A 25,615-nucleotide genomic window follows, 5' to 3' on the forward strand; every position below is an offset into this window, starting at 1 on the left:
GATACACTCCTTTTTGAATGCATAAATAATCACCAACAAATGATTCCATTTGGTTAGATTTTTTAGTTTGCTTTAGAGTTGAATTGGGTTTAAAACACTGGGGGTTTACAATGGGGTTTAAATTGAAATATGGCTGGTATCTTTAATCCACCACATAAATCAGCACAAGCATAGCACAAACGAATGGCAATGTTTAATCAATTTCTTTTTAAATAGGGTGCCAACTTTATAGTGCCACATCCTACAATTTAATGTTTCAGTTTATTATTGAGTTATTAATCATAAACTCTTAAATGTCTGTTATGGCACCCGCAGTATGAAAGATCATACATAGGTCTTACGTATTGCTTAATAATATAGGTACTATTTGACATTTAAACTTAGCTTAAAATGCATCTTGTCACAGATCTGTGGATTAAAAGGGAAAAAATATTGCAAATCCTCTCTTAGCTACACAGTTTAGCAGTAACAAAAGATTATAAACCAGCACTGTGTGAAGGGTTTGTATTCTTATCTAGTCTCTGTTTGATTTTCAGGCCCACATTTGTCAAAAAGATTCATTTTGACTAGTCATACATATTGTTGTTCTTTTATAACCAATCATAATATGGTCATTCAGCAATAGATTTGTACCATAAAGCACCACATATTAATTTAGAACTGGAGGATTTTATTTATTTTATTTTATTATACCTAGGTATAAAAACAGGAAAATATAGTCATAAATCTCTAAGAATTAAAACATATTATTTGTTAACCATCATATATTATACTGTACCCAGAGTAAAACTAAATAATTGAAACTCTATATAAAGGAGGACAATTATGAAAGTTGGGAAATGTAAGTTTGGACCCACCTGGGAGTTTAAGGAGTTAAAGTTGCTCTCAGAAGTTGTTGTCAGAAGGCTCAATATCCTTGCCTTAGTTTATGGAAGTCAATAAAATCCACAGAGATCAGTAGTTCTGTAGGACTATAATTATGTCTGTGGAAACTACAATTTATGTTACCATGTTGAGTTTGTCTTCAGAATAATTAGGGGACTTTCTGTTTCTTTTGAAAAGGTCCACTGCTGAGAGAAACCTATTTCAAAGTAAATAACAAAGTTTTAATTGTGCTAATCTCTCTCTGTCTCTGTTATTCTGTTTCCCATTTTCTCTCTGTATCACTTCATCTTTTTATTTTTGCCTTCCTATTTCATTACCTTCTGTTTCCTATCTCTGTCCCAAGGTAATGTTCCTGCAGATGTGAGTGAATCATAAAACCCTCCACAAACCCTTCACTAGACTCCCAAAAAAACTGGAGGAGTTACTATATTGATTTTCTGACTGCACCCCCATACTGGCAGATTGTGCCTCCCAGTCGTGCAGCCCCCCCCGCCCCAATCCCAATCAACTGCTCCCAGAACCCTGTAGCCTCCATACAGAATGTTCTCTTCCAATTTCCTGGGTGGGGGGAACCCTCTGAGTGCCATGTCGTCTGCGGTGAACAAGTTTAGCCTGTTCGGTGACGAGACTGAGGAAGGAAAGGAAAAGCAGCAGCAGGGGCCTCTGAAGCAGAAAATTCCTGAACAGCATGGAAATGGACAGCCTGTGTCACAAGGATCTCAAAAACACAGCACAGAGAAGCCACCAGGAGGGCGTATGGATGATCCTCAACAGCAAGGAATAGGTAGGGGGCTGGCCCAGCATCCATTGTCAGGAAGAGGTAGCCCTCAACAACAAAGAGCTGGTAGAGGAGGACCTCATCATCAGGGGGTGGGAAGGGGAAAATCTCCACAGCGTGAAACAGGCAGGGGTGGACCTCTGCAACAAGACCCTACAGGACCTGGGACTCACCAAGTGGAAATAACTGCAGCATCTGCTGCAGGCATGGAGTCACTCTGTCCAATCTGTAAAAACACAAAATTCAATTTTCAGTCTAAGGAACCACCCAACCATAACACCTGTACACAATGTAAATCTGTTGTCTGCAGCATGTGTGGCTTTAGTCCTCCAGATGCAGCTGTGAGTAAACTATATAATTCATTTATTCAGTCAAATTTCATGTATCTCTCTGTATTGTGGTATTAAAGCATTCGCTGGTACATTCAGAGCATAAATCAAAAGTTTGCAACTTTACTTATGGTAAGAATGTAAAGCTAAAAGTGTATCCTGTCACTGAAGTGGCTGGTCCTACTACACTACACAAGTTGAGTAAATGTTTCATTTATTACATGCATAAAGACAGGTGAAGAAAAATACGAGTGGAAAAAACTAACAATCACAATACAGTATTTTAAACACATATAGTATAATTCCAGGTTAGTTAGTTTAAGCTCCATACATCCATGTTGTGATGACCTTTTTTATTGTTATCTGTAATTAACATGATGTTTATGTATTCTTTTTGTAGGCTAAAGAGTGGCTTTGCCTCAACTGCCAGATGCAGAGGGCCCTTGGATTTGAAGAACCACCTACCCCATTCATATCCAGCAAAATTCCCACACCATCTCCATCCCCTGTCAAGCAAAGTTCATCAACAGCACAAAAGAAGGAGATTACACAGAGTAAAACCTTACACCCATCCTCCGGTCAGCAAAGCAAACATCCAGAGGGTCATAAAACACCTGGACAGGACAGTTCAACTACAGCAAAAGAAACCACATCAACTCCGCATCTACAACAAAAGCCAACTCAGCAGCAAAAAGTAAAGGATGCCCCATCACCTGCAAAGGCTGAACCACGAAAACAACCTGAACCACCCAAGGAGCAGTCTGGATTTTTTGGTTTCAGATCTCGTTCACCATCTCCTCAGCCTCCAGTCTCTGCTGTATCTGGGAAAGTTTTAGGCTTTGGCTCCTCCCTTTTCAGCTCTGCATCCAATCTGATTTCATCGGCTGTTCAGGATGAGTCTTCCACGATGCAGCCAACTTTGCATAAAGCTTCTAGTGATTCCCAAACCTCTCACAGGTCCACAACTCCAGCATCATGCAAAGCATCAGAGGACTCTAAGGACTCTCCAAAACTTCCTAAAACCCCAAAACAAGAGCAAAAGAAAACTGAAGTAGCTCAGCCAACCAATGCCACTGTAAACCAAACGAAAGAGAAATTGATTTCTTCACCATCCCCAAAAGCCAGCCCGAAACCCCTTCCCAAAGCTTGTCCAATCTGCAAAGTGGGTCTCAAGAAAGAGCCTCCAAATTACAATACCTGCACTGAGTGCAAAACCGCTGTGTGTAACCAATGTGGTTTCAATCCCATGCCTCATCAAGCAGAGGTAAGCAAAACAGACAAATTACATTTTGCATCTGTAAAATTCACATCAACATTTCATTAAGATGTCCAGCAGACCCATTATGGAAACAAACTGCACAAATAGTTCTTTGATGCTCTCTTAATTATAGTTTAATATTTTCCCATATTTTGGCATATTTGAAGGCAGACTGAGAATGTCTGGCAGTAAGACAGTAATTTATTTCAGTTAATAATGTATATTCTGGCCAAACCCAAGAATCTGTTCATCAGGTAAATGACAGTGCTGTGGGCATTTTTGGGACTCACTTTGAGGTTCTTTGTAAGGCATTAGGTCACAATATTGCTAACACAACATGTCTGATTTTTTGCAAAAAGCATACTACAAACCACTCATTGACTGTTTAACTCTGTTGTAGTATATAATTATTTTGATGCATATACTGTAAATGATTTAATATTTCAGTTATGGGATTAATGGAAGGATGAAAGTCTGTATATTCATTTTGGTTCAGTGAACATCTTGGAGTTGTGCATCTTAGTTTCCAAACAGTTACACTTTAGAGTTGTTTGTGTGCCAGATCTGGAAAGCAGTACATATAATCTCAACATATCAGGCCTCTGTCTTTGTTTCGACAAAGATGAGTTTTACATTCAGAATTGCTGATTTTATCAAAGACCAGTTAGTACTAAGTGTGTGGGGGAGTATTAATAAGGGTTCTGAAGTATTGACCTCTCATTGTGAGCTTTGGGTCATGCGTGTCATTAGTGCAAAATGTTCTGTGCAGAAGGAAGAAGCTTAGAGAGGTTACTACTACCCACAGAGTCTTCATCTGGCAGGCCTAATCATGTCAAGCAGGACCTTTTTTTATATTTTAGGGAATCTGGGGAAGAAATTCTGACACATATTACTTTATTTGAACTTTCATGATTTGAGCCTGTAAAGCGAAAGCTATTTTATCACATGTACCCACACTGGGTACATAGGGTTTGATACTATTAAATGTTTGTTTTAAATCTGTTTTATACTACTTGTATAGCACTTTGTTTTCAACTTCTGTTGTTTTTAAATGTGCTTTATAAATAACTAAACTAAACTAAACTGGTTATAAGTGAGAACATAACAACGGCTAACATCTTTTGGGGTTGCAGCATATAAGGTGTTTACTTAAAATATATTGAATAACTTCACACATTATATAATTATATTCATGCAGTGAGCTTTGAAGATTTTAATTATACCATTTCATTTTTATACCTAATCAGAATGAAAAGCAAACTCTTCATTTGGCTTTGTACTCCAAAGTTATGTAGCCTTGTTTGACAATGGTAAAAACCAGACTCTTTTAAACATTACTAAAACAACTGAGTTCCAATAAGATTTCCATATGATCCAATAATTATGTTGAAACAATTTTGTGTCTCATAATAAAAACATCAAAACATTCTGAAACAATTTGGGGAAAAAGAAAAGAAAAAATGTAATTAAAAGATCATTTAAAACTCTTTGCTTATTGCTTATTGTTAACACTGCAGTTTTAAATAGAATAATTGTTTCAATGAGAAAAGAGCACTGAGTCTCTTCAGTAAATAATACTTAAATAATACAAATAAATAAATAAATAACTTGCAAGTGATCATGTTGTACTCTATTAATGAAAGCATAGTAGATAAAGCATATCATGATATGAATTAAAAATATTTATTTTATACAGGTTTGTCAGGTGTGTGTGTGATTATATTGCAGATATATATTTTTACTGTCATAAAAATAGAACATGTTACATTAAAAAATATGCTTTGGTGATCTTTCAGGGGAAAGAATGGCTTTGTTTAACCTGCCAGACACAAAGAGCACTAAAAAGGGTAGAACCACAAAGGTCTCCTGTGATGAAGTCCCACCCTCAGCACCCTGAAGCCACAACCCAAAAGAAGGATTCTACTACAGGTCCCACATCAAAACAGACCACCCTCCAACCAAAAGAGATTAGTTGTTCCAACCAGACAGTTGATCAGAAAGAAGGAACTAGTAAACAGCAACATAGTTCAACAGTAACAAAACTGACTAATGAGAATAATGAGCAGACAGCAAAAACTGACCTACCTTCTACTCAGTCTGAACCATCATCAAGGGCAGAACCTTCTCAAGAAGAGACAGGTTTTTTTAATTTTGGGTTTGGTGGTGTGCGTTCTCGATCACCATCTCCTCAGGTAGCTAACTCTTCTGTTTCTGGAAAGGTTCTTGGCTTTGGCTCCTCCTTACTCAGCTCAGCATCTAACCTGATCCCAGCAGCTGTTCAGAATGAGCCTTCCACCACACCACCAACTTCTCGAAAGGGATCTACAGTGTCTCAAACCTCTGACAATGCAACCAGTACAAAATCACAAAAAGGACCTGCAGCATCAAAAAATGATGCCAAAATATCCTCAATGAGGTCAGAAAATAAATCATCAACTGCTGATAAGGATAAGACACCAGGACATCAGCAGAGTAAGGCACCCCTATCTCAAGAAAAGATACCAGAACATTTGCCAAAAATAGATAAAGATTCTCAGCATTTTCCCAAAGCTTGTCCACTCTGTAAAGAAGAGCTTAGACAGGATCCTCCCAACTACAATGTCTGCACTGAATGCAAAAAGTATGTGTGTAAGCTTTGTGGATTCAACCCTATGCCTCATCAGACAGAGGTAAGACAATTTGATACATTGTAGTTCATTTCATGTATTCAATTCATGTATAATTGTTTTTTGTTTTCCCTTAAAGACCCTCAAAGTATGGACTGTGCCCCTTTTGCTTATATATACATTTGCTTAAAAAATCCACAGTTTCTATGGGATAGCTTTGCTGTACTGTACATTGCGAGCCAAAATAACATATGTTTATGCTGAGTTCTGCTGAATGTGCAGTGTTCATCTAATAAAACAGTTTTATTAGACTGACAGTATCTGTTTATTTGGCCATATTGAATGCTACTTTCCGCATTTTTTCATTATTCTATCTGAAATTTCAGGTGACAGAGTGGCTTTGTCTGAACTGTCAAATGCAAAGAGCTCATGATAATGCTCCAGTGGTGCCCCAGAAAATATCTGTACAACCCCATTCTTCACCAAAGGCAGAAATGGCTCCATTGTTACAACAGAAAGAAGCTTGTGCTGTGGACTCTACAAAGAATACAACTAACCCTATAACAAGAGCTCCACAGAAAGACAATAAATTTGGGGCCGTTCAGAAAATAGAGCAAGAGCAAACGGAGGCACCAAATGACTCACTTCCTCTACACAAACAACAGCAGCTAGAAATTGGGAAACCGAAGGGTGATACATCAAAGACAGACAAGTCAGAAACCAAGCATGAATCAGGTTTCTTTGGTTTTGGTTTTGGTGGTGCTCGATCACGATCACCGTCTCCCAAGCCTGCTGCCTCTGCAGTTTCTGGAAAGGTTCTAGGCTTTGGTACATCCTTCCTCAGCTCAGCCTCTAATCTGATCTCTTCAGCTGTTATGGATGAGCCTTCCACGACACCACCAGCCTCTCGTAAAGGTTCATCTGTCTCGCAAAGTTCTATTAGTTCTACTACACCACCATCCTCTCGAAAAGGTTCTGCAGTTTCACAGACTTTGTCCAAATCAACACCACTCACTTCCCATAAGGGTTCATCAGTTTCACAGACATCTTACAAGACTGGCTCTTCAGCCACAACACCAGTTACTTCACGCAAAGGGACTGACAATTCCCAGGACATAACAAAGGAGACCAAAAAATCTTCTAATGAAAAGGCAGAAGAAAAGAAATTCCATGAATCACAGTCATCTGAAACAACATCTGAAAAAGTTAAGGACTCTGAAGGTGTTGATAAGTCATCTCAGCAGCTACCAAAAACTTGTCCACTTTGCTTAACAGATATAAACAAAGATCTCCCAAACTATAGCACCTGTAATGAATGCAAGAGCATTGTGTGTAACCTCTGTGGATTCAGCCCCATGCCTCAAGAAACAGAGGTAAGCCTTTACATTTTGATAGTAGGCCTACATGTATGCTAATAAGATTGGAATTAAACTGCTGTAATTAAGATGTTCTTGTAGTTCTTGTTAAAATGCACTTGTTATTGGTAATGTGTGGCTTTAGAAAAACTTTACCTGTCAATGGAAGGCATCTGAATATTTAAACCATCTGCTTTAAATGTAGATAATGGAGTGGCTCTGTCTGAACTGCCATACAAGACGAGCATCAGGAATTTCTTCTATGCAGTCTAGCAAAATCCCTCCAACATCATCTTCTCAAAATATGAAGACTTCTGTGTTAGAACACTCTAAGAAGAAGAAAGATCTTCTTGATAAAACTATTCAAAAAGGCCAGACAACTGCTGAGATAAAACAAAAAAATGAAATATCTGCTGCAGCAGTGGAAAAGCAGGTCAATCAGCAGCAGTCTACTCTACAACACAATGTGGAGAAATCTCAAAAGACTTCGAAAGTTGAGCCCTCTCCTGCCATGGATAAACCCCTTCAAGAAAACTCAGGATTCTATGGCATTGTTGGTGCTCGATCTCAATCACCATCCCCTCAGCCTGCTGTCTCTGCTGTTACTGGGAAGGGTTTAGGATTTGGTTCTTCCTTTTTCAGCTCTGCATCTAATCTCATCTCATCGGCTTTTGAGGATGAATCTTCCATGACACTCCCAACCTCTCGCAAAGATTCATCAGTCTCTCAAAGTTCCATTAGGTCCAGTACACCACCTCCATCCTCCCGCAAAGGTTCTGGAGTCACGCAGGCCACCATACTACAAGGGGACTCTCAGAAAAAGCAGACAGATATACATAAATCACAGATTATAGACAACAAAGAAGGAAAGAAACCTGAGGTACCAAAACAGGGAAAGGAGCCCCCAAATCCAGATGAATCCAAGCCAGAGCCATCAAAAGTGAAAGAATCCTCTCACACTCTCCCGAAATACTGCCCTCTCTGCAAGGTGGAGATCAAGAATGAGCCTCCCAACTATAACACCTGCACTGACTGCAAAAACATTGTATGCGTACAATGTGGATTCAATCCTTCACCACACCAAACAGAGGTAAGAAGAACATATATTTTGGTATTTAAATGTGGCTTTTAGTGTTCTTAGCCAATAACGTGCCCAGGAAAAGCCTGAGTACCATGATATGAATCCATTAGTTGACGTATTTCCTTTCAAACAGGAACACAGGGAAGGAGCATATAAAAGCGTTTTACTGATTTCTACAACGGACAATAGCATTCAATATACACTACTCCTCCCACCAAATCTGTAAACTCGGTGGTAAGCTCAGTTAGCAAATTGGCTTCTTTAGGATTTCACATTGACAATTTGCTCATTGCAGCTTTGTCATGCTCAGTGTCTAAGAGCAGGGGTTTCCATCCCCCTCAGCTTGGAATGGTATTAGACTGTGGTCGTTATTATCAACCCCCAGCAATCTTTTCCTTCTCCCCACAATAAAACTAATGCAACATTAGACTTCCTGCTGGGGAAGATGGGAAAGATTGCCATTTGACATGAAGCAATGAAATAAAACTATAGAGAAGCATACACACAACTGCATCAACTTACAATATAACGAAATGCTTGCTGATTTGCCATGTCATACTTATCACATATGTTAGCTGTATACTAAGTGTATGCAACAGCGGTATCATGGCCTCCAGTGTTTTTTGAGTGAGGTCATGGTTAAACTGAGATATTGAGGGGAGAATGAATGCAGTCACACACATATATACTCAGCAAAAAAATTTCCCTTTTTCAGGAGACTGTATTTTAAAGATATTTTAAAGCTTTAAGAGCTTTACAGATGTTTATGGGAAAAGGTTTAAACAATGTTTTTCATGCTTGTTCAATGTACCATAAACAATTATTGCACATGCACCTGTGGAACAGTGCTTAAAACACGAACAGTTTACAGGCGGTAGACAATAAAGGTCACAGTTAACATAACTTAGGACAGTAAAGAGACCTTTCTACTGACTCTGAAAAACACGAGAAGAAAAATGCCTAGGGTGCCTGCTCATCTGCGTAAACATGCCATAGGCCTGCTGCAAGGAGGGATGAGGACTGCAGATGTGGCCAGAGCAATAAACCGCAATGTAAGATGCCTAAGACAGTGCTACATATAGACAGGCAGGACAGATCATCATCATTGCAGTGGCAAATCACGTGTAACCATATGTCCCCCAAGATGTGATCAAGAACTTGCAAATGCCTTTGTGGAAGAGTGGGGTAACATCTCATACAAGAACTGACAAATCTGGTGCAGTCCATGTTGTTCAGTTTATGCCTCAGTTGTTGAATCTTTTTATATTACTACAAATATTTACAAATGTTAATAAATTTGCTGGAAATAAAAGCAGTTGAATGTGAAAGGATGTTTCTATTTTTGCTAAGTATAAATTCCGACCACCTTGAAAACACACGAGATGTTTTGGTAGGTACATTACTTCAATGGTAGAGTGATACTTACATTTTGTTTAAAGGGAGGAGCATAAGTGATCAAGAGAGTATTTGATTGAATTAATATTGGGCAAGTGCAGATTTATAGGGAAGTGTTCACCTTTGTGGTGCCCTTTGTCCATTCTGCTTTACAAAAAAAAAAAAAAAAAAAAAAACCCAAGATACTGAAATTCCAAAATAAAAAAGAAATAATTAAATTAAAAAGGAATGAAAAATACAATTTCTTTTAGATTACTGACAAAATAACAAGGGCATTTTTTAAAACATTTAATACATCTTTGATATGGTCTAGTGCCTGACAAAACATCTTTATGGTTTATTATATAATTAATAACAAACTATGTTCAAGTTTGCATAGTACTTTTTCACTAATGACCAAGGTCTGTAGAATGGTTGAGAAAAACCCACACAATGGTTTCAGTGATACTGTGAGTTAAAGTTAAGCATTATCAGCTAAATTTATATTGAAATGTAATTTACATGTTGGATTGTGACTCTCTGCATTGGTAAATTACATTACCATCTTCTTCATCTTGTTTTCAATGCACTGTTTTCCAATATCCAAACAGAGATATGTAAACTGTGTATATTTTTCCCTTATTACCTGTGTTGGCCCTACAGAGGATGGAGTGGCTGTGTTTGACCTGCCAAATGAAGCAAACATCAGGAGTTCCTCAACAATCACAGGCTAACAAAGTACCACTATCTGTCTTAAAACAGAATAAAGAGCCTCTAATTCCAGCAAAGGCTAAGACATCACTTGCTGATGGAAAACTACATGACAATCAAAGTGAAGCTGAGAAAAAGCAAGATAGCCCTACAATAAAGCATAATGTGCAAAGTCAGCATCCTAAGCAACAGCCTCAACAAACAAAAGATGGAATTTCCAAACCAGCTAAATCAGAGCCTCCTAATAAGAATTCAGACTTTTTTGGTTTTGGTAGACGATCTCGATCACCATCCCCACAGCCTGCTCTTTCTGGAAAAGTTTTAGGTTTTGGTTCTTCAATCTTCAGCTCAGCATCTAATCTAATATCCTCTGCTGTTCAAGATGGAACCTCTCCAACACCATCAACTTCACGCAAGGGGTCTACTGCTTCTCAAACTTCTGAAAATACTATACCAATAGTACCTGATCCTAGCAAGAGATCTGAAATGTCCAACACTACACTGCCAGCTTCTAGTACAGTATCTTCCCAAGACTCTCCTCAGGAGAAATCTAGTAATTTAACAAAACCACTAACTAAACATGAGCAAGAAAGAAAAATACTGGAAATGAAATCACAGGGGGGAAACTCTACACCACTTCAGGCACCCATTTTGAAGGATGGAACTCCATCGGATGCCACAAAAACTACAGAATCCAATCAGGCTCTACCCAAAGTCTGTCCAATGTGCAAGGTAGAAATCAAGAAGGAGCCTCCTAACTACAACATCTGCACTGAATGCAAGAATGCAGTGTGTAACCTTTGTGGATTTAACCCAATGCCTGACAAAACAGAGGTAAATAAAATCTAACTAATAAAAATACAATCAGCTGCAATTTAAAGTTTTGTGAACTCACACTTTACATTCTTGTCGAAACACATGGATGTGAGAAGTCAAAAGCTTATGAAAATAATAATATTGGGGTTACTGGTGAGTTATTCTTTTACTATCACCTAGAACCTTGCTTGAACTATGGCATTTCCATGGGATGGTAATAAATTTAATGTTACCACCAGGGCAATGGTAGTGGCATTCACTTAGGCCCATTTTTCACCAGACATGGTAAACAAAAGATATTTCCATGTCATGTGGCCTTTTACACTGGACATGTACACACAAAGCATACTTTTTTTGCTTGAATTACATTTACGCTGTCTACACATTTAGTCTGCAATTTATTGGATGAGATACCACTATGTAATGGGGCACACTGGGTAAATGGGGACATGGTGGGTACAGTGCTGGGGCATACAGGGATATAGTGGGTATGGTGTTGGGGTGTGCGGGGATACAGTAGGTACTGTGTTGGGGCCTTTCTGGAACAGTTGGGGGTGTCCTTGGTATTATGCATTTTGTTTACTGTTGTTTTTGTTCATAACATTTTTATCCCCAGGTTATTGCCATCAAATAAAAAAAAAGCCCTTTCATGAAATTTACCTACACATTTAATTACGTTAAGAAGTTGAGAATAAGATAATACTAAATTGTACATAATATATATTTTTTAATATTGCTTTGTTAATATTAATGCATAAACAATATTCACTGTTATTACAGAAGAAAGAGTGGCTATGTCTGAATTGCCAGATGAAACGAACATCAGGAGCTCCAAAGCCAACTCAGCCAAAACCTACGAAAGTCCCTGCACTATCATCACCACAAAAGGATGTTCAAGCTAAAGTTTATCTGCAAAAACTTTCTCCACAGCAGGGCTCAAAAGGTGACACATCACCAAAGCCTGTTATTTCCAAAACTGAAATCTCTAAAGATGAATCAGGCTTTGGGCTTACTCATGACCAGTCCCAGTCTCAATCTCCTAAACGTGCTGCATCAGCTATATCAGAAAAGGGTTTAGGCTTTGGCTCTTCCATCATCAGCAGAGCATCTGAACTTATTTCTTCAGCTGGTCAGGATGAAGCATCTATGACACCACCATCTTCTCATAAAAGTCCTGCAGAGTGTGTGTCACATGAAAAAACATCAACACCACCTGTTTCACGCAAGGTACCTGCAGTTTCTGATAAAGAGTCAAAATCAATTACTCAACAACCAAGAACCGAGAAGAAAATATCAGAGCTTCAGACCACCAAAGGTGAAGCGAAAGAAGGTGACAGTTTATCAGCTTGTCCACTGTGCAATGAGAAATTCAAAAATAACCCACCAAATGTAAACACTTGTACATCTTGCAAGATGACTGTGTGTAATCTCTGTGGATTTAACCCCATGCCAGATCAAACTGAGGTAGGACATCATCTAAATGCCATTGTGTGTTTGTTCAGCGTTTACAAAGAATTTATAGTCTCAAGTTCAAGCATTAAAACACAAAAATGTCTTTATACAAGCTTATATTCTTTGGAAATATACTGATGGCAAAACAAAATGCTACATTTGAACTGAAAGGTCAAGTTTAATTTTTAATTCAAACAAACAAACAAACAAACAAACAAACAAACAAACAAACAAGAAAAATAAATCAGACCAACAACATCTTATATCTTATATCTTCAAAATGGATTAATGAAGTCACTGGTCAGGAGCATTCTTAGGCTTCTCTTGTGTGATGTATGTTGTCTGATGGCTGCTTTCTTGAGTCAGAAGTTGAGATCTTCCAGTATACTTAAACCTTTTAAGCAACCAGGAAACAGTTAAGTACAGGTTTAAGTCTTACTGCATAATGTATGTTAGTCATCTTGATAAGTTACTGACTGCACAATAATGAATGATGTTTAACAAAAAAAATATTTGAAGAAATATACAACAACGGTTTGAACAGCAAAGGTTATTGAATGTCATTATGGAAAATAATAAGGTAAATAATATGTAAATCCCGAAATTTATGGCGTTTGTATGTGGTGTATTTGGTGATATTAAATCTGTTAAATTATCCTCTTCTTGAATGGTGTATGAAACAGAGTTTTTACCGTTTGATAACAAAAAGAACTCTGCATCATCCCAGGCAAAGTAGAGCAATTTCACACAGTTACTATCATTAAACAATCTATAGCTCCCTCTTGCAAGCATTTAGTGTCTATATCTGAAGATACTGCTGACAACACATGGTATGCTGACTGACGTTATGTGAGAATATGATCTTAAGACAAATGTATTTGGTAGTTGTATGTATATATCTGTATGTAACAGAAATATAATATGAATAGTTAAGGATATTGATAATTGGTGGGTGAACTGGTGAAGTATTATATATTATGTAGTACCATCTAGAGGATAATGTAACCACACTGGTCTTTGCAGTCAGGGTGCATTATATTATCCATTGCCTTACGTATCTAACTTATCAGATCAGTTTTAACAAAACCCCAGCCAATTCAATATCCAAGATGTGCTTTTGACAGCTCTACGTGACAACTTTTTTGGTTCAGATTAGTCTAGCTGCACACAAGGTGGCCAGCAACTTTAAATGTGTATGAGATGCCTCATGTAGTGCTCCAATCAAATGACAACATTTTAAAGATACATCGCTAAAGTTTAGCAATCATGGGGCATCTAGACAACTGTTGAGTAGAACGTTGTACTGACAAAGGCCATGGAACAAAGCAGTCTGTTTTGGGGCAACTTTCTGATACAAGAGGCACCTGTCATTAGCTTTTGGTGAGTTCCCAAGGTGGAGATGTACCACAACCTCCCAAGGCACTCAATAAGTGCATCCACCCAGCTAGCATGAACAGTAACACATCTACTTAATTGTCAAAGGTGCATATAATGAAGGTTTGGAATGAGATGTAGTAAGGGTAAAGGTTTAGTTTTCCATGAATGTAAAGGTATAATGTCAGGGAGAACTGCAGAAGTACTTTGCATGGTTGAGGTTCCATAGAGCTGGTGCACATGGAGAAACTCTTTTTATTCTTCAGGCAAGCTTGCAAAAAGTAAAGAAGCGAGTAAAAGAAGAAAATTGTTCTCTGCTCAGCTTGCCACTTTCCACATCCCATAAGAAAAGGTCAGAATTCCCTTGCTCAGCATAGCTTTCCATAAAGCAGATGCATTTATCATCTGCCTTTTGGTAACAATATGCATAGCAAAACTAAGCACTTATCAAAATAAATATTTGTCCATAAATAAAAGTAAACTACGACACACTATGACAGTAAACTATGTAGGTATCTATGATACCTGGCCTCTTAGAATAATATCACCAGAATTGAAATGCCAGTAATTCAGCACTAACATGACAGCTAGCTTTTTTTTGGTAGTTAAGCCTGTTTGCAGTTTGCAGTTAATCTGCCCATGCCACTTTGCTTGCAATTAAAAGTTGAAGAGCACCTAATCAGTACAAACACAGTTTCTTCTGCAGTGAATAGCACTTACATTCTGCCTTTGACAAGTGTCAAATATATGCATTTAATCTCACCTTCACCCCACACACTTTGGATATTATTTTGTTTTGGCTGCTGACTCTGCCAGTGTGGGTTGCTGTGAAAGATTCTAAATTACTGCTATTCAGGGGCTGGTGATTCTCTTCTATTAGGCCTAGTGTCAACAGACATTTCAAATTAAGTAATAATGTTTTCTATTTTTTTTGTTCTTTGAGCCACTAACAACTTTCCAGCAGCATGCCAATGGTACGCTTCCTTGCTTCTTATGAATTTCAAGGCATGATGGATTGCACAGGAACCTTCTAAATATGATATTGCTCTCGGGGTTATCAAGGCTTTAAATTAAAGGATCGTTTGACATTCAGAATAAGAAAAAAGTGCAGACAGTGACCTTTCAAAGATAAAATATAAGCTCTTACTGCACAAGACATATTTGTTGGTTCAGATTTGACACTCAAATTGATGCTCTGTCAAATAACCCTATATTTTTTCATTCCACAAATGTTGCATTTCTCCATCAGTATATATAATTTAACATGACATTACATGTATGCATAATTTATATACCACATGTAATTATAATGTAATTATAATATGTTATTTTATTTTATTTCAATCATAATTCTGAGACTCCTCTGACTGTATGTATTATCATGTAGTTATTATAAGAAGTGATCATATGTATATATGCATTTAGAATATATAAATGCTGAAATTGTTTCATGGTTCTAGGTGAAGGAGTGGTTATGTTTGAACTGCCAGATGCAGCAATTATCAGCTTCACCTGCACAGCCAGAGGCTAAAAAGATGCCACTTGGACCAGCAGAGTGGATGGAAACTCCAGTTGCATCTGAGAAGAAATCAACTCTTTCAGTAGATGTCACAGACAACAATAAAATCCTTCCTGAAGTTGGAAAATCAGAGGACCAACCCTTTGTGCCAGCATCACAGAATCCCACTTCTACTTCTTTAATATCACAGCCTTCTCCTGATAAGTCTTCTCAACCTCCAAAAGTTGAGACTCCAAAAGAGGATAAGAGTTCAGGTGTTTCTCAAACTTCTGCAAAGGCTGCATTAGTTTTGCCTGCATCTGTAGAAACTGTTACCTCTGGGAAGACAAAATCACCTACTGTTCAGAAGCAAGAAGAAATGAAACCTGCAGATGAAGCACAAAATGCTCAGTCTGCCAAAGCACCATCTGCTCTTGAAAAAGTGGGTGCAAATTTTTCCACACTTCAAAAAGGCTGTCCAATCTGCAAGGATATATTCAAGGAAGATCCTCCAAACTACAATACTTGTAATTCCTGCAAAGCCATTGTGTGTAACCTTTGTGGTGGATTGAACCCCAGGGCAGAAATAACTGAGGTAAGAGAATATAAAACAAAATATTACTAGAGGTAGTAGCATTATAGTACTTTATTTCTATGTTAACAATTCTTGCTGAATTGTCTTCTCATTTTCTAGGCTCTTAATTCACACTTTTTCTGTTTCTTAAGATTTAAATACTGCTTGTCTTTTTTTTCCATATAGAAGAAGAACTGGCTGTGTGTGAACTGCCAGAGGCAGCAAGCACCAGTACCTCTTTCTGCAAAGGCAAAGGAAGTACCTCTTACAGAATCAGAGAAGGAGGTTCCAAGTCCAGGTCCTACAAAGAAAAAGACAAGTATTCCAGTGGGTGATACAGAGTATGATCAGATACCCACAATAAATGGAAAACCTTATGACAAACTCACTTCAGAAAAGACCCCAAAAGCGACTACTAGTGTGGCAGAACAGTCTTGTGTTGAGTCTGGCGACCCACAAAATACAAAACCTCCAGAGAAACAGTCTGGCCTCTTTGGTTTCAGTTTTGGTGGTACTAAATCACGACCACCATCTCCTCAGCTGGCTGCCTCTGCAGTTTCAGGGAGAGTTCTAGGCTTTGGTTCATCCTTCCTCAGCTCAGCCTCTAATCTGATCTCTTCAGCTGTTCAGGATGAACCATCCATCACACCACCAACCTCTCATAAGGGTTCTACAATTTCTTTAAAAAACACTACAACACCTCCTTTGTCCCGCAAGAGTTCAGCAGCATACCAACATGGGAAAAAGAAAGAAATAGAAAATAAATTGCAAGACCAGGTGGCAAAGGAATCAGTTCCTCTTCAGAAAAAGGATACAGCTTGTTTAGGGCTTCTCAAAGTTTGTCCACTCTGTAAGGCTGACCTCAAGGATGATCCACCCAACTGTAACACCTGCACACAATGTAAAACTATTGTGTGTAACCTTTGTGGATTTAGTCCTATTCCACAAGAAACTGAGGTAAAATACAACATATAATCATTCTTTCTATTACTCTCATCTCTATACTGTATGCATGATGATATGTCAAATTAGGTTTACAAAAATGTTGTCACCTTATGCTTGTCTGTCAAAGTCCAAAAAAAAAAGCCAATACCCTCATGGTTTCAATGATGCGAACATCTCTTAAGAGATTTTATCTAAGATGGCTCTTAGAAAAGTGAAGTCTATGGAGAGTGCAAATGTTAACCCAAAATTCATGATGATAGTTATATACAGTTAAAGGCACAGATTCATACATGTACTATTCTCACAACCTCTTTCATGGTTCAGCAGGTGTTAGAGTGGCTGTGTTTGAGCTGCCAAATACAGAGAGCCTCAGGACCTCCTGCAAAAACCCAGTCAGAGGTTAACAAGGTACCATCTCCAACATTACCAAAGGAAAAAGACACTTCTGCTGCAGGTGTTCTACAGAAGAACCCAAGTCTTCCAGTAAATGCCAAAGATGAGAAGCCATCTAGAGTTGGAAAACCAGTAGATAAACCTATTAAAACAGAATCCCACCAAGACACTGCTCCCTCAACTCAACCTTCTCCTGCAAAATCTGTGCCACCACAAACAGTTGAAAAGGATGAGTCAAACTTGTTTGGTTTCAGTTTTAGGGGTACTCGATCACGGTCACCATCTCCTCAGCCTGACATCTCTGCTGTTTCTGGAAAGGTTCTAGGCTTTGGCTCCTCCTTTCTCAGTTCTGCATCTAATCTGATCTCATCAGCTGTTCAGCATGAGCCTTCTACAACACCACCAACATCCCATAAAGGATCTACAACTTCTCAAACTTCTGTAAAGATTACTCCAACTCAATCTACTTCTCACAAGAAGCAAGAGGAAAAGATAGAATCAGAAACCAAATTGGAAGTCCAGTTGCCAAAGGCAGATACACCTCTCTCAGAGTCACTTGGAGCTTGCCTAATTTGCAAGGCTAACCTTAAGAAGGATACACCTAACTACACTACCTGCACTGAATGCCAGAAAACAGTGTGTAACCTTTGTGGATTCAGTCCTGTACCTCAAGAAACCGAGGTAAGACACCATATTTAAAATAAATGCTCAAGTAATTACCTGTAATTTTGTGATAAGCCCATGTGCTCATTTATATTACTTTCCTGGGCTAAATTTTCAAAGAAGTATCACTGCACAAATAAAAGATGTAAATGGTTGACTAAGCGTCATATTTAACACAGTGATCTAAATTTTATAAAGCTGTTGGGAAACTCCTGGGTCATCACCATGATAGCATCAGGTGGTGGTTGGTGTGGTAAAAATGCCTAGGCCAGGAGAGTTAAATTTGTTTTATTGGAATTGAGTGGAGAGGGCATGGTGGCTTAGTGGTTAGCATGTTTGTCATAATACTTCAGGGTTAGGGGTTCGATTCCATTCTAATATATTGCATTGCATTGAACTTGCATTATTTACTTTCTAATCAACAGTCAACTTTCAAGTTTATTTATTCAGTAATTAATAACTTACAATAATTATGTCAACAAAATTCTGTTAATCACTAAACAGGGTAAGAAATGGTTATGTTTGGACTGCCAGAAGCAGCAAGCACCAGGGCCTCCACTTATACAGCCTCAACTAGAGACAAACAAGGTAGCTCTGCCAGCACCAAAGCAGAAAGCTCAAACTACATATGATCCACAAAAGAAGCCAAATCTGTCAGTTGATGCCACAATAAAATCTGTTGAAGTTGTAAAAGAAGAGAATAAATCTAGTCCATCGGAGTCACAGAAACCCACTGCTGTTCAGTCAGCACAACACTCCTTTCCTGACACACCTGCTATACTAAAAAAAGCTGACACTTCAAAGGAGGAGACAAGCTTTTTGAGTGTTGCCGGTGCTAAGTCACCATCTCCTCAGCCTGATGTCGCTACAGTTTCTGGGAAGGTTCGAGGCTTTGGCTCATCCTTATTTAGCTCAGCATCTATTTTGATTTCATCAGCTCTTCAAGATGAACCTTCTACCACACCACCAACTTCTAGAAAGGGTTCTACAATTGCTCAGAAATCTGAAAAAGAAAAATATGTTTCTCAAATATCAGAAGAAGACACTCCAACACCACGTACATCGCACAAGGGGTCGATAGCACATAAAGAAGAAGAAAAGACAGAAATGAAAATCACATCAGATGACCAGTCAACTGTGTCACCTTCTCTTCTCAAAAAAGATGATCATCTTAATAAGCCTCTTAAGCCTTGTGCACTGTGCAAGGTGGCTCTCACGAAAGATCCACCCAACTATGACACCTGCACTGAATGTAAAACCACTGTGTGTAATCTTTGTGGATTTAGTCCTATGCCACCACAAACTGAAGTAAGTTAATATCATTAACCTAAGCCCTAAATCAGCATTGTGTACTATTATGACCATATTTTGAATTGAGTTAGGCATGTGTGGCGTGGGATTTGCCAACAACAGAGGAATGTTTCTGTTACATGTGATTCTAACCTTGAACCTAAGTAGATTTTTCTTGCATGATATCAGCTTGAGTCAGTGCCATTTTAAGTCCAGAGCCTCTGTCTGACAGATTTTTCTAAACATAATATGTGCCCCTGAAATTTATGGTTGGGCTGCAAATACAGTCACGAAAAATTTAATGGCATTCAGGGGCAATACTGAATGGATAAATATGACATCATCAATTAATTAAATCTATTGTCCCTGTAAGGTCCATACTAATTGGAGACATTGCTTATCACGAGTACTTTTTTGTGGATAAAATAGATAAGTTAAAAAATGTTCTGTAGGGCAGAAAATCGAATCAACAACAAAAAAATATTAATGATTTTATTAATTTGACAAATTAAAAAGTTAAAACGTGATAAAATACCCTATATCCTGCATGTACATTACAACTTCATGCCCATCTTGACTTCATGATTTAGTATGTCATAGCTACATTACGCTGTGTGTATTAACTGTCTGTACACAAATAAGTAAATAAAATAACAGTAGAGACAATATTTTAACTCCAGCCTCACCTCCTGTACTTCTAGATCATCATACAAAAATATAGCTATTTTTCTAAATAAAGCTTCCATGATGTGCTGGGTCAAGTGCTATTTTATAAGGTGCTGAATAATAAGAGTGGAAGCTATATTGTTAAATTCTAAACTTTTATTTGAAAACTAAGAAAAATATATGCATGTAATTTTAATAATCTGAATAATCAGAGTAAGCAAATGATGTAGCTGCTTGCACTCTGAATGTGGAGAACTTTCCCCATGCAAATAATGACATTTGAGCTTAAATCTGACCTTAAAATAAACTTGCTACCTCTGAATATATGATGAGAAAAATCATATGTATGTCTCTCCATAATACAGCTATTGAGCCAGCACATGTATTAATACAGTTTTTAGTATGTATACCATTAATTTATGTTATGGCCCTACAGATGAAAGAATGGCTTTGTTTGAACTGCCAGATGCATCGAGCACCAGGTGCTCCATCTATACAGCTTCAGCAACATGCTAACAAAGTACCACCACCAGCTTCACCACAACAGAAGGCAAAATCTCTTGTTGGAAAGCCAGAGGAGAGAACTACTCAAGTAGAGACAAAGAAATCCATTTCAACACCTTCAAAACAACAATCCATTGCTCCAACACCAAAAGTTGAACCTTCAAAGAAGGAGCCCGGCTTCTTTGGATTTGGTGGTGCTCGTTCTCGATCTCCATCTCCTCAGCCAGCTGTCTCTGCGGTTTCTGGAAAAGTTCTAGGCGTTGGTTCTTCTCTCTTTAGCACAGCATCTAATTTAATTTCTTCAGCTGTTCATGATGAGCCTACAACACCACCAACACCTCGTAAGGGCTCTGTTACTTCTCACACTTCTGTAAAGACCACACCAGGAACTCCTCCTACTTCTCAGAAACAATCTGTAGAGCCAGAAAAATATCAGACTAAAGATACCAAAACTCAAGCCGAAGAGGAAAAAACTCCTGCTGCAAAGAAACATCAGAATAAACTTAATGAAAAGCAAGTCAAAATGACTAAGGTAACAGATGAATATCCAAAAATGGAAGAAACTGCTAAGCATCAGAATCTTGCATGTCCTCTCTGTAAGATAGCACTTAATGTTGGATCAACTGAAACACCTAACTACAATACCTGCACGGGGTGCAAGGACATAGTGTGCAACCGCTGTGGATTTAACCCCATTCCCCATCAGACTGAGGTAAGATATTTGTCTGTGTATTTTCAGTCACTGCATAAATTGATTAATTCTACATTTTACACATTTCCAATTTAAAATAGAATGAAATGAGTGATTTGTTTCTTTATAGGTTTATGAATGGCTGTGCCTAAGCTGTCAAACACAGAGAGCATTAAAGGGAATTGAACCACAAGAACCACAAGCAAAACCAGATATTGTATCAACTTCAACAACGGTTCCAAGCAACATCATACCCAAAACAGCAACTGATGCTTGTGAAACCAACAAAAAGGATCTAACTCAGGTTCAGGCACCTCAGAAAGATGTCCCTGCTGCAGATCAAAATAAAGTTTCTAATCTAACTCCTGTTCAAAATGATAACATTTCAAATACAGACACAACCAAAGTGAATGATGCTCTAATTGACATGGTAGTTAAAAAATCCCAGGGAAAAGAAACTCTTGCTGACACTAAAGAAGGGACTCCAATAAAAGATATGCTGCCTTCTGAGTCAACAGCTGTCATGGGGGATCAAAAATCTACAGTTCCACAGAAAACTGGAATTGACCAAGAATCAACTGGAAAGACAACTGACAATAACTCAGAAATTCTGGAGAAACCTGAGCAATCACAATCTAAATCCTCTGCACCAGAATTAGACAACTCAAAGCAGGAATCAGGCTTCTTTGGGTTTGGATTTGGCAGTACTAAATCACAATCTACACCAACCAAACCTGCTGACACAAGCACAGGGAAAGTCTTTGGTTTTGGTGGTTTGACTGAGACACCCTTACCACAATCTGGCTCTTCTGTTTCTGGGAAGGTTTTAGGTCTTGGATCTTCCATCTTCAGCTCAGCTTCTAATTTGATCTCATCAGCTGTTCATGATGAGTCCTTCACAACACCACCAAGTTCTCGTAAGGGTTCCACTGTTTCCCAGACATCTGTCAAAACAGCCACACCACCCTCTTCCCGTAAAGGGTCAACAGTTTCCCAAGCATCTCTTAAAACACCGCCGACTTCTCGTAAGGTTTCTGCTGCTTCCCAGCCTTTCTTCAAGACCTCCCCTACTGGAGACACTAAACCATCTGATTCACAAAAACAAGATGAAAAGGCAGCAGATGAAAAGTCAAAGATCAAGCTAGATGTAGCATCTTCAGTACCTGCCAAACCACCTCATTCACAGAAACAAACTGAAAAGACACCAGATGAGAAGTTAGAAGTCAAATCATCTGCTCCTTTGCAATCAGCCTCTAAACCGGCTCAGTCTAGTTGTCCTATCTGCAAAGTGAAGCTGAATGTGGCCTCTGAAGACCTGCCTAATTTCAACACTTGCACTAAATGTAACAACAATGTATGCAATCAGTGTGGATTTGATCCCATGCCAAGTCAGACAATGGTGAGGAAATAATCTATGAGACATACACTTGAAAATTTGTACTTCATTCATTCATTTTAATGAATTCATAAATTATTGGTTCGTAAGGGTAGTGTTTAAATATTAAATAAAATCTGATTTACTCTGGCTGAAGTGCATAGTGCATTGATATGATCTCTGGTTTTATTATGAGTTTAGTGAGCATATTGATTAAAAATGAGCAGAAAGCATACACTGATTAAAATTATTCAAATTTATTACAGGTAAAACAATGGCTTTGCATGAATTGCCAGAAAGCAGAAGGAGGAAGAGAACCAATAGGAAGTTCCATGATACAGCCTCATCTGACATTGCCCGAAAAGGACAGTCAGTCACCAAATTCAGTGCACAAATTAGCTGAAACATCCACTGTATGTGTAGATAGGAAGACATCAACTCTCCCAGAAGCAGCAAAGACAGATCATCGACAGCCAAGCTTGAATGAAAATGTGCTGCCTCCAAAAAAAGAGCTGTCCCAACAAAAAGCACAAGAAGAGAAAGATCTAAAATCACAGAAACAGGTGACAAAAGGTACACCAGCCAGATCCACACCACCCTCACAGGCTGAGGTTCCAAAGCACCAATCAAGTTTCTTTGGATTTGGCGTCAGTACTGGTAATTCTCAAGCTACCTCTTCTAAATCCTCAGAATTGATGACTGGGAAGCTCTTCGGATTTGCTGGATTGACTGAGACAGCCAGATCACGATCACCATCACCACAGTCTATGACTAATGTTCCTGGAAAGGTTTTAGGATTTGGATCAACCATCTTTAGTTCTGCCTCCAATTTGATTTCATCAGCTCTTCAGGATGAGTCATCTCCACCAGTCTCTCGAAAAGGCTCTACAGTATCTCAATCATCTGTACCAGCTACTTCTCGTAAGGGTTCTATAGTCCCCACTGGAGAGCCCAAACCTCCCATATCAAAGAGGCTAGATGACAAGCCAGTAGATAAGAAGACAGAAGAACTGAATTTGACCGAAGCCAAATTATCTGTTACTGAAAAGCAGGAAGCTATGCCTGAGCCTGTGGAAGTGACAGCAAGGCCTAAATCTCCTTCCAAAGCAAGCCAACCAACCTGCACACTTTGTAAGGTGGATCTTAATGTTGGCTCAAAAGAACTTCCCAACTACAATACATGCACAGAGTGCAAAGATATGGTGTGTAATCTCTGTGGATTTAACCCCATGCCTCACCTTGCCCAGGTAAGTCACTACATAATATTTTTGTATGCAGTCTGGTTTTCAAAACTTCTAATGTCTCTTTAAAGGGTCATGAAACCTCCCTCTTTCAGCTCAAATCTACCTCTCAATGTTTTTGAAAAAAGCAACTTAAATGGGCATGGATGGCTATGCGAAGAAGGGAGGGGGAGTGGGCATGGCAGGGAAAGCCAGTGGAGGAAGAGGGGGGCGAGCCTTCAGAACACTCACAATAAAGATGGATAGTGACAAAAAGTTTGCAGTGGCAGCAGTACACAGGTCTTTGATGAGGCTGAGGAATTCTCTCCTTCTGAATCCCCAGGGGTAAATGGAGACACAATGGATAGGAGTGCAGGTCCTCTACCCTATCTATTTGAACCATTAGCCCCTGGTGTGAATATGGAGGAAAACAAAACAAAACCTGAGGCAGCATGGATGAGAGAAGTGTCAGAATGGTAACTAGCTAGTAGGCTCGCGCTTTTCACGAATATAAAGGCGAAGGCTTTTCACTTCAACGCGGACTGTCGTTGCATAGTTTTGCACATGACAGACCGCTGGCCTCCGTAGAGCTTTAAGCGGTTTACTTAGCTCGAAAGGCAAGTAAAACTGTCATGGTTAAAAATTAGACACAAACCTCATTTGAAGGGAAGGAAAAGTCATTGGGACTGAGTACCACATCATTGTGTAGACGCAAACTGCTTTCATGAGCAAGTCTGAAATTTACCTTTCTCCAATTCTGACAATTCTGCCCTCCCAAGAAAACACACTCAAACAGTAACATCACTCAACAAACACTTGCGACCCACTTGAACACCTCTCTCATCTACTACATCTATAGGAAAGCACCACGTGCTTTCATGAATAATTAAGAGACAGCATCTTCTCATAGGATAAGAAAACATAGGCTCATCAATAATTACGAGACACAATACACCATTGATGTACAATAGTACATTGCCACGTTAAATCCTGTGACGTGTGGCACAACGAGATTTTAAACCCAGAAGACGGAAATAGCCGTTAAAAGCTCAAAATTAACCAGTTTTCTCCTACAATTAAAATTAATGAATGCTAAGATTGTCTTTTATGATGTGCGACACGAACAACGCTGTTAAAATCTCAGAAAATGCAGTTTAGTGTTTCACGACAATTTAAAACATCTTGATATAGTGACTGAATTGTTTTAGATGTGCAAAAAGGAAACTGACAGCTGGCTGTTTAGATTATGTTATTGACAGATGTTTGTTTGAGAGCAGAAAAGCAAGTTTCAAGCGCAGAGTAATCAGATACAATTCTTATATAACATATCTTGGCTGTACTAAAGCTGAATTAGCATATGCACTCATAAATTTGTCTATATGGAGAATGCATGAATTTAAATTTTTTCATTTGTTTCTTGTGACAGTTAACACATTACATTACAGGTGATTGATAGAGTCCATATTTTGCTCTTTATCTATAGTTGTTGAATATTCCGTTAGTGTACCTTGGAGGCTCAGCAGTGACTTCTTGTTTTGAGTATCAGAACATGTGAGTGATTGAGGGTTCATAGAAAGTGGAAGCTTTTTTCCTGGGTATTTTAATGACTAATAAGCATGTTCACAAAGCTTTCAGACAGCAGATCTGGAGTAGTGCGATCCTATATAGCTCATAACATCTGCTTTACTCACCGAAACTCCAGATGGCTCTCATTATACTGTTGTGGTTTCAATTAGGACTTCACAAAGGTTTTAGATGAGAACAGGTGGCCAATAAA

The 25,615-nt window shown here is 38.6% G+C and overlaps 3 protein-coding genes across 3 annotated transcripts; all 3 read left to right on the forward strand.

Moving 5' to 3' along the window:
- The first annotated feature begins 1,119 nt into the window (after positions 1-1,119).
- Positions 1,120-2,397, forward strand: LOC128629582 (protein piccolo-like). Its single transcript, XM_053678314.1, has 2 exons — positions 1,120-2,008; positions 2,393-2,397. Exons 1-2 carry the CDS (start codon positions 1,426-1,428, stop codon positions 2,395-2,397), a joined length of 588 nt encoding a protein of 195 aa, XP_053534289.1. The 5' UTR covers positions 1,120-1,425.
- On the forward strand, positions 2,357-22,654 carry LOC108264082 (mucin-17). Its single transcript, XM_053678315.1, has 12 exons — positions 2,357-3,256; positions 5,047-5,919; positions 6,243-7,229; positions 7,417-8,301; positions 10,330-11,211; positions 11,974-12,657; positions 15,480-16,112; positions 16,278-17,048; positions 17,364-18,110; positions 18,597-19,400; positions 20,485-21,264; positions 21,374-22,654. The coding sequence occupies exons 1-12, from the start codon at positions 2,423-2,425 to the stop codon at positions 22,652-22,654; spliced, it is 10,161 nt and encodes a 3,386-aa protein (XP_053534290.1). The 5' UTR covers positions 2,357-2,422.
- Positions 22,655-22,890: 236 nt separating this feature from the next.
- Positions 22,891-24,095, forward strand: LOC128629584 (protein piccolo). The gene is made up of 2 exons (XM_053678316.1): positions 22,891-23,865; positions 23,988-24,095. Exons 1-2 carry the CDS (start codon positions 22,903-22,905, stop codon positions 24,093-24,095), a joined length of 1,071 nt encoding a protein of 356 aa, XP_053534291.1. The 5' UTR covers positions 22,891-22,902.
- The last annotated feature ends 1,520 nt before the right edge of the window (positions 24,096-25,615 follow it).

This window comes from Ictalurus punctatus, chromosome 4 (assembly GCF_001660625.3).
Source record: "Ictalurus punctatus breed USDA103 chromosome 4, Coco_2.0, whole genome shotgun sequence".
Classification (NCBI taxonomy): domain Eukaryota; kingdom Metazoa; phylum Chordata; class Actinopteri; order Siluriformes; family Ictaluridae; genus Ictalurus; species Ictalurus punctatus.

What these genes read in the sequence shown, in the direction of transcription:
- LOC128629584 (XM_053678316.1), top strand. Translation starts at nt 22,903, where the DNA reads ATGAATTGCCAGAAAGCAGAAGGAGGAAGAGAACCAATAGGAAGTTCC. An exon ending in CCATGCCTCACCTTGCCCAG is followed by an intron (nt 23,866 to 23,987) that starts GTAAGTCACTAC and finishes TTTTGAAAAAAG; the next exon opens with CAACTTAAATGGGCATGGAT.
- LOC128629582 (XM_053678314.1), top strand. Translation starts at nt 1,426, where the DNA reads ATGTTCTCTTCCAATTTCCTGGGTGGGGGGAACCCTCTGAGTGCCATG.
- LOC108264082 (XM_053678315.1), top strand. Translation starts at nt 2,423, where the DNA reads ATGCAGAGGGCCCTTGGATTTGAAGAACCACCTACCCCATTCATATCC. An exon ending in CCATGCCAGATCAAACTGAG is followed by an intron (nt 12,658 to 15,479) that starts GTAGGACATCAT and finishes TCATGGTTCTAG; the next exon opens with GTGAAGGAGTGGTTATGTTT. An exon ending in CCATTCCCCATCAGACTGAG is followed by an intron (nt 21,265 to 21,373) that starts GTAAGATATTTG and finishes GTTTCTTTATAG; the next exon opens with GTTTATGAATGGCTGTGCCT.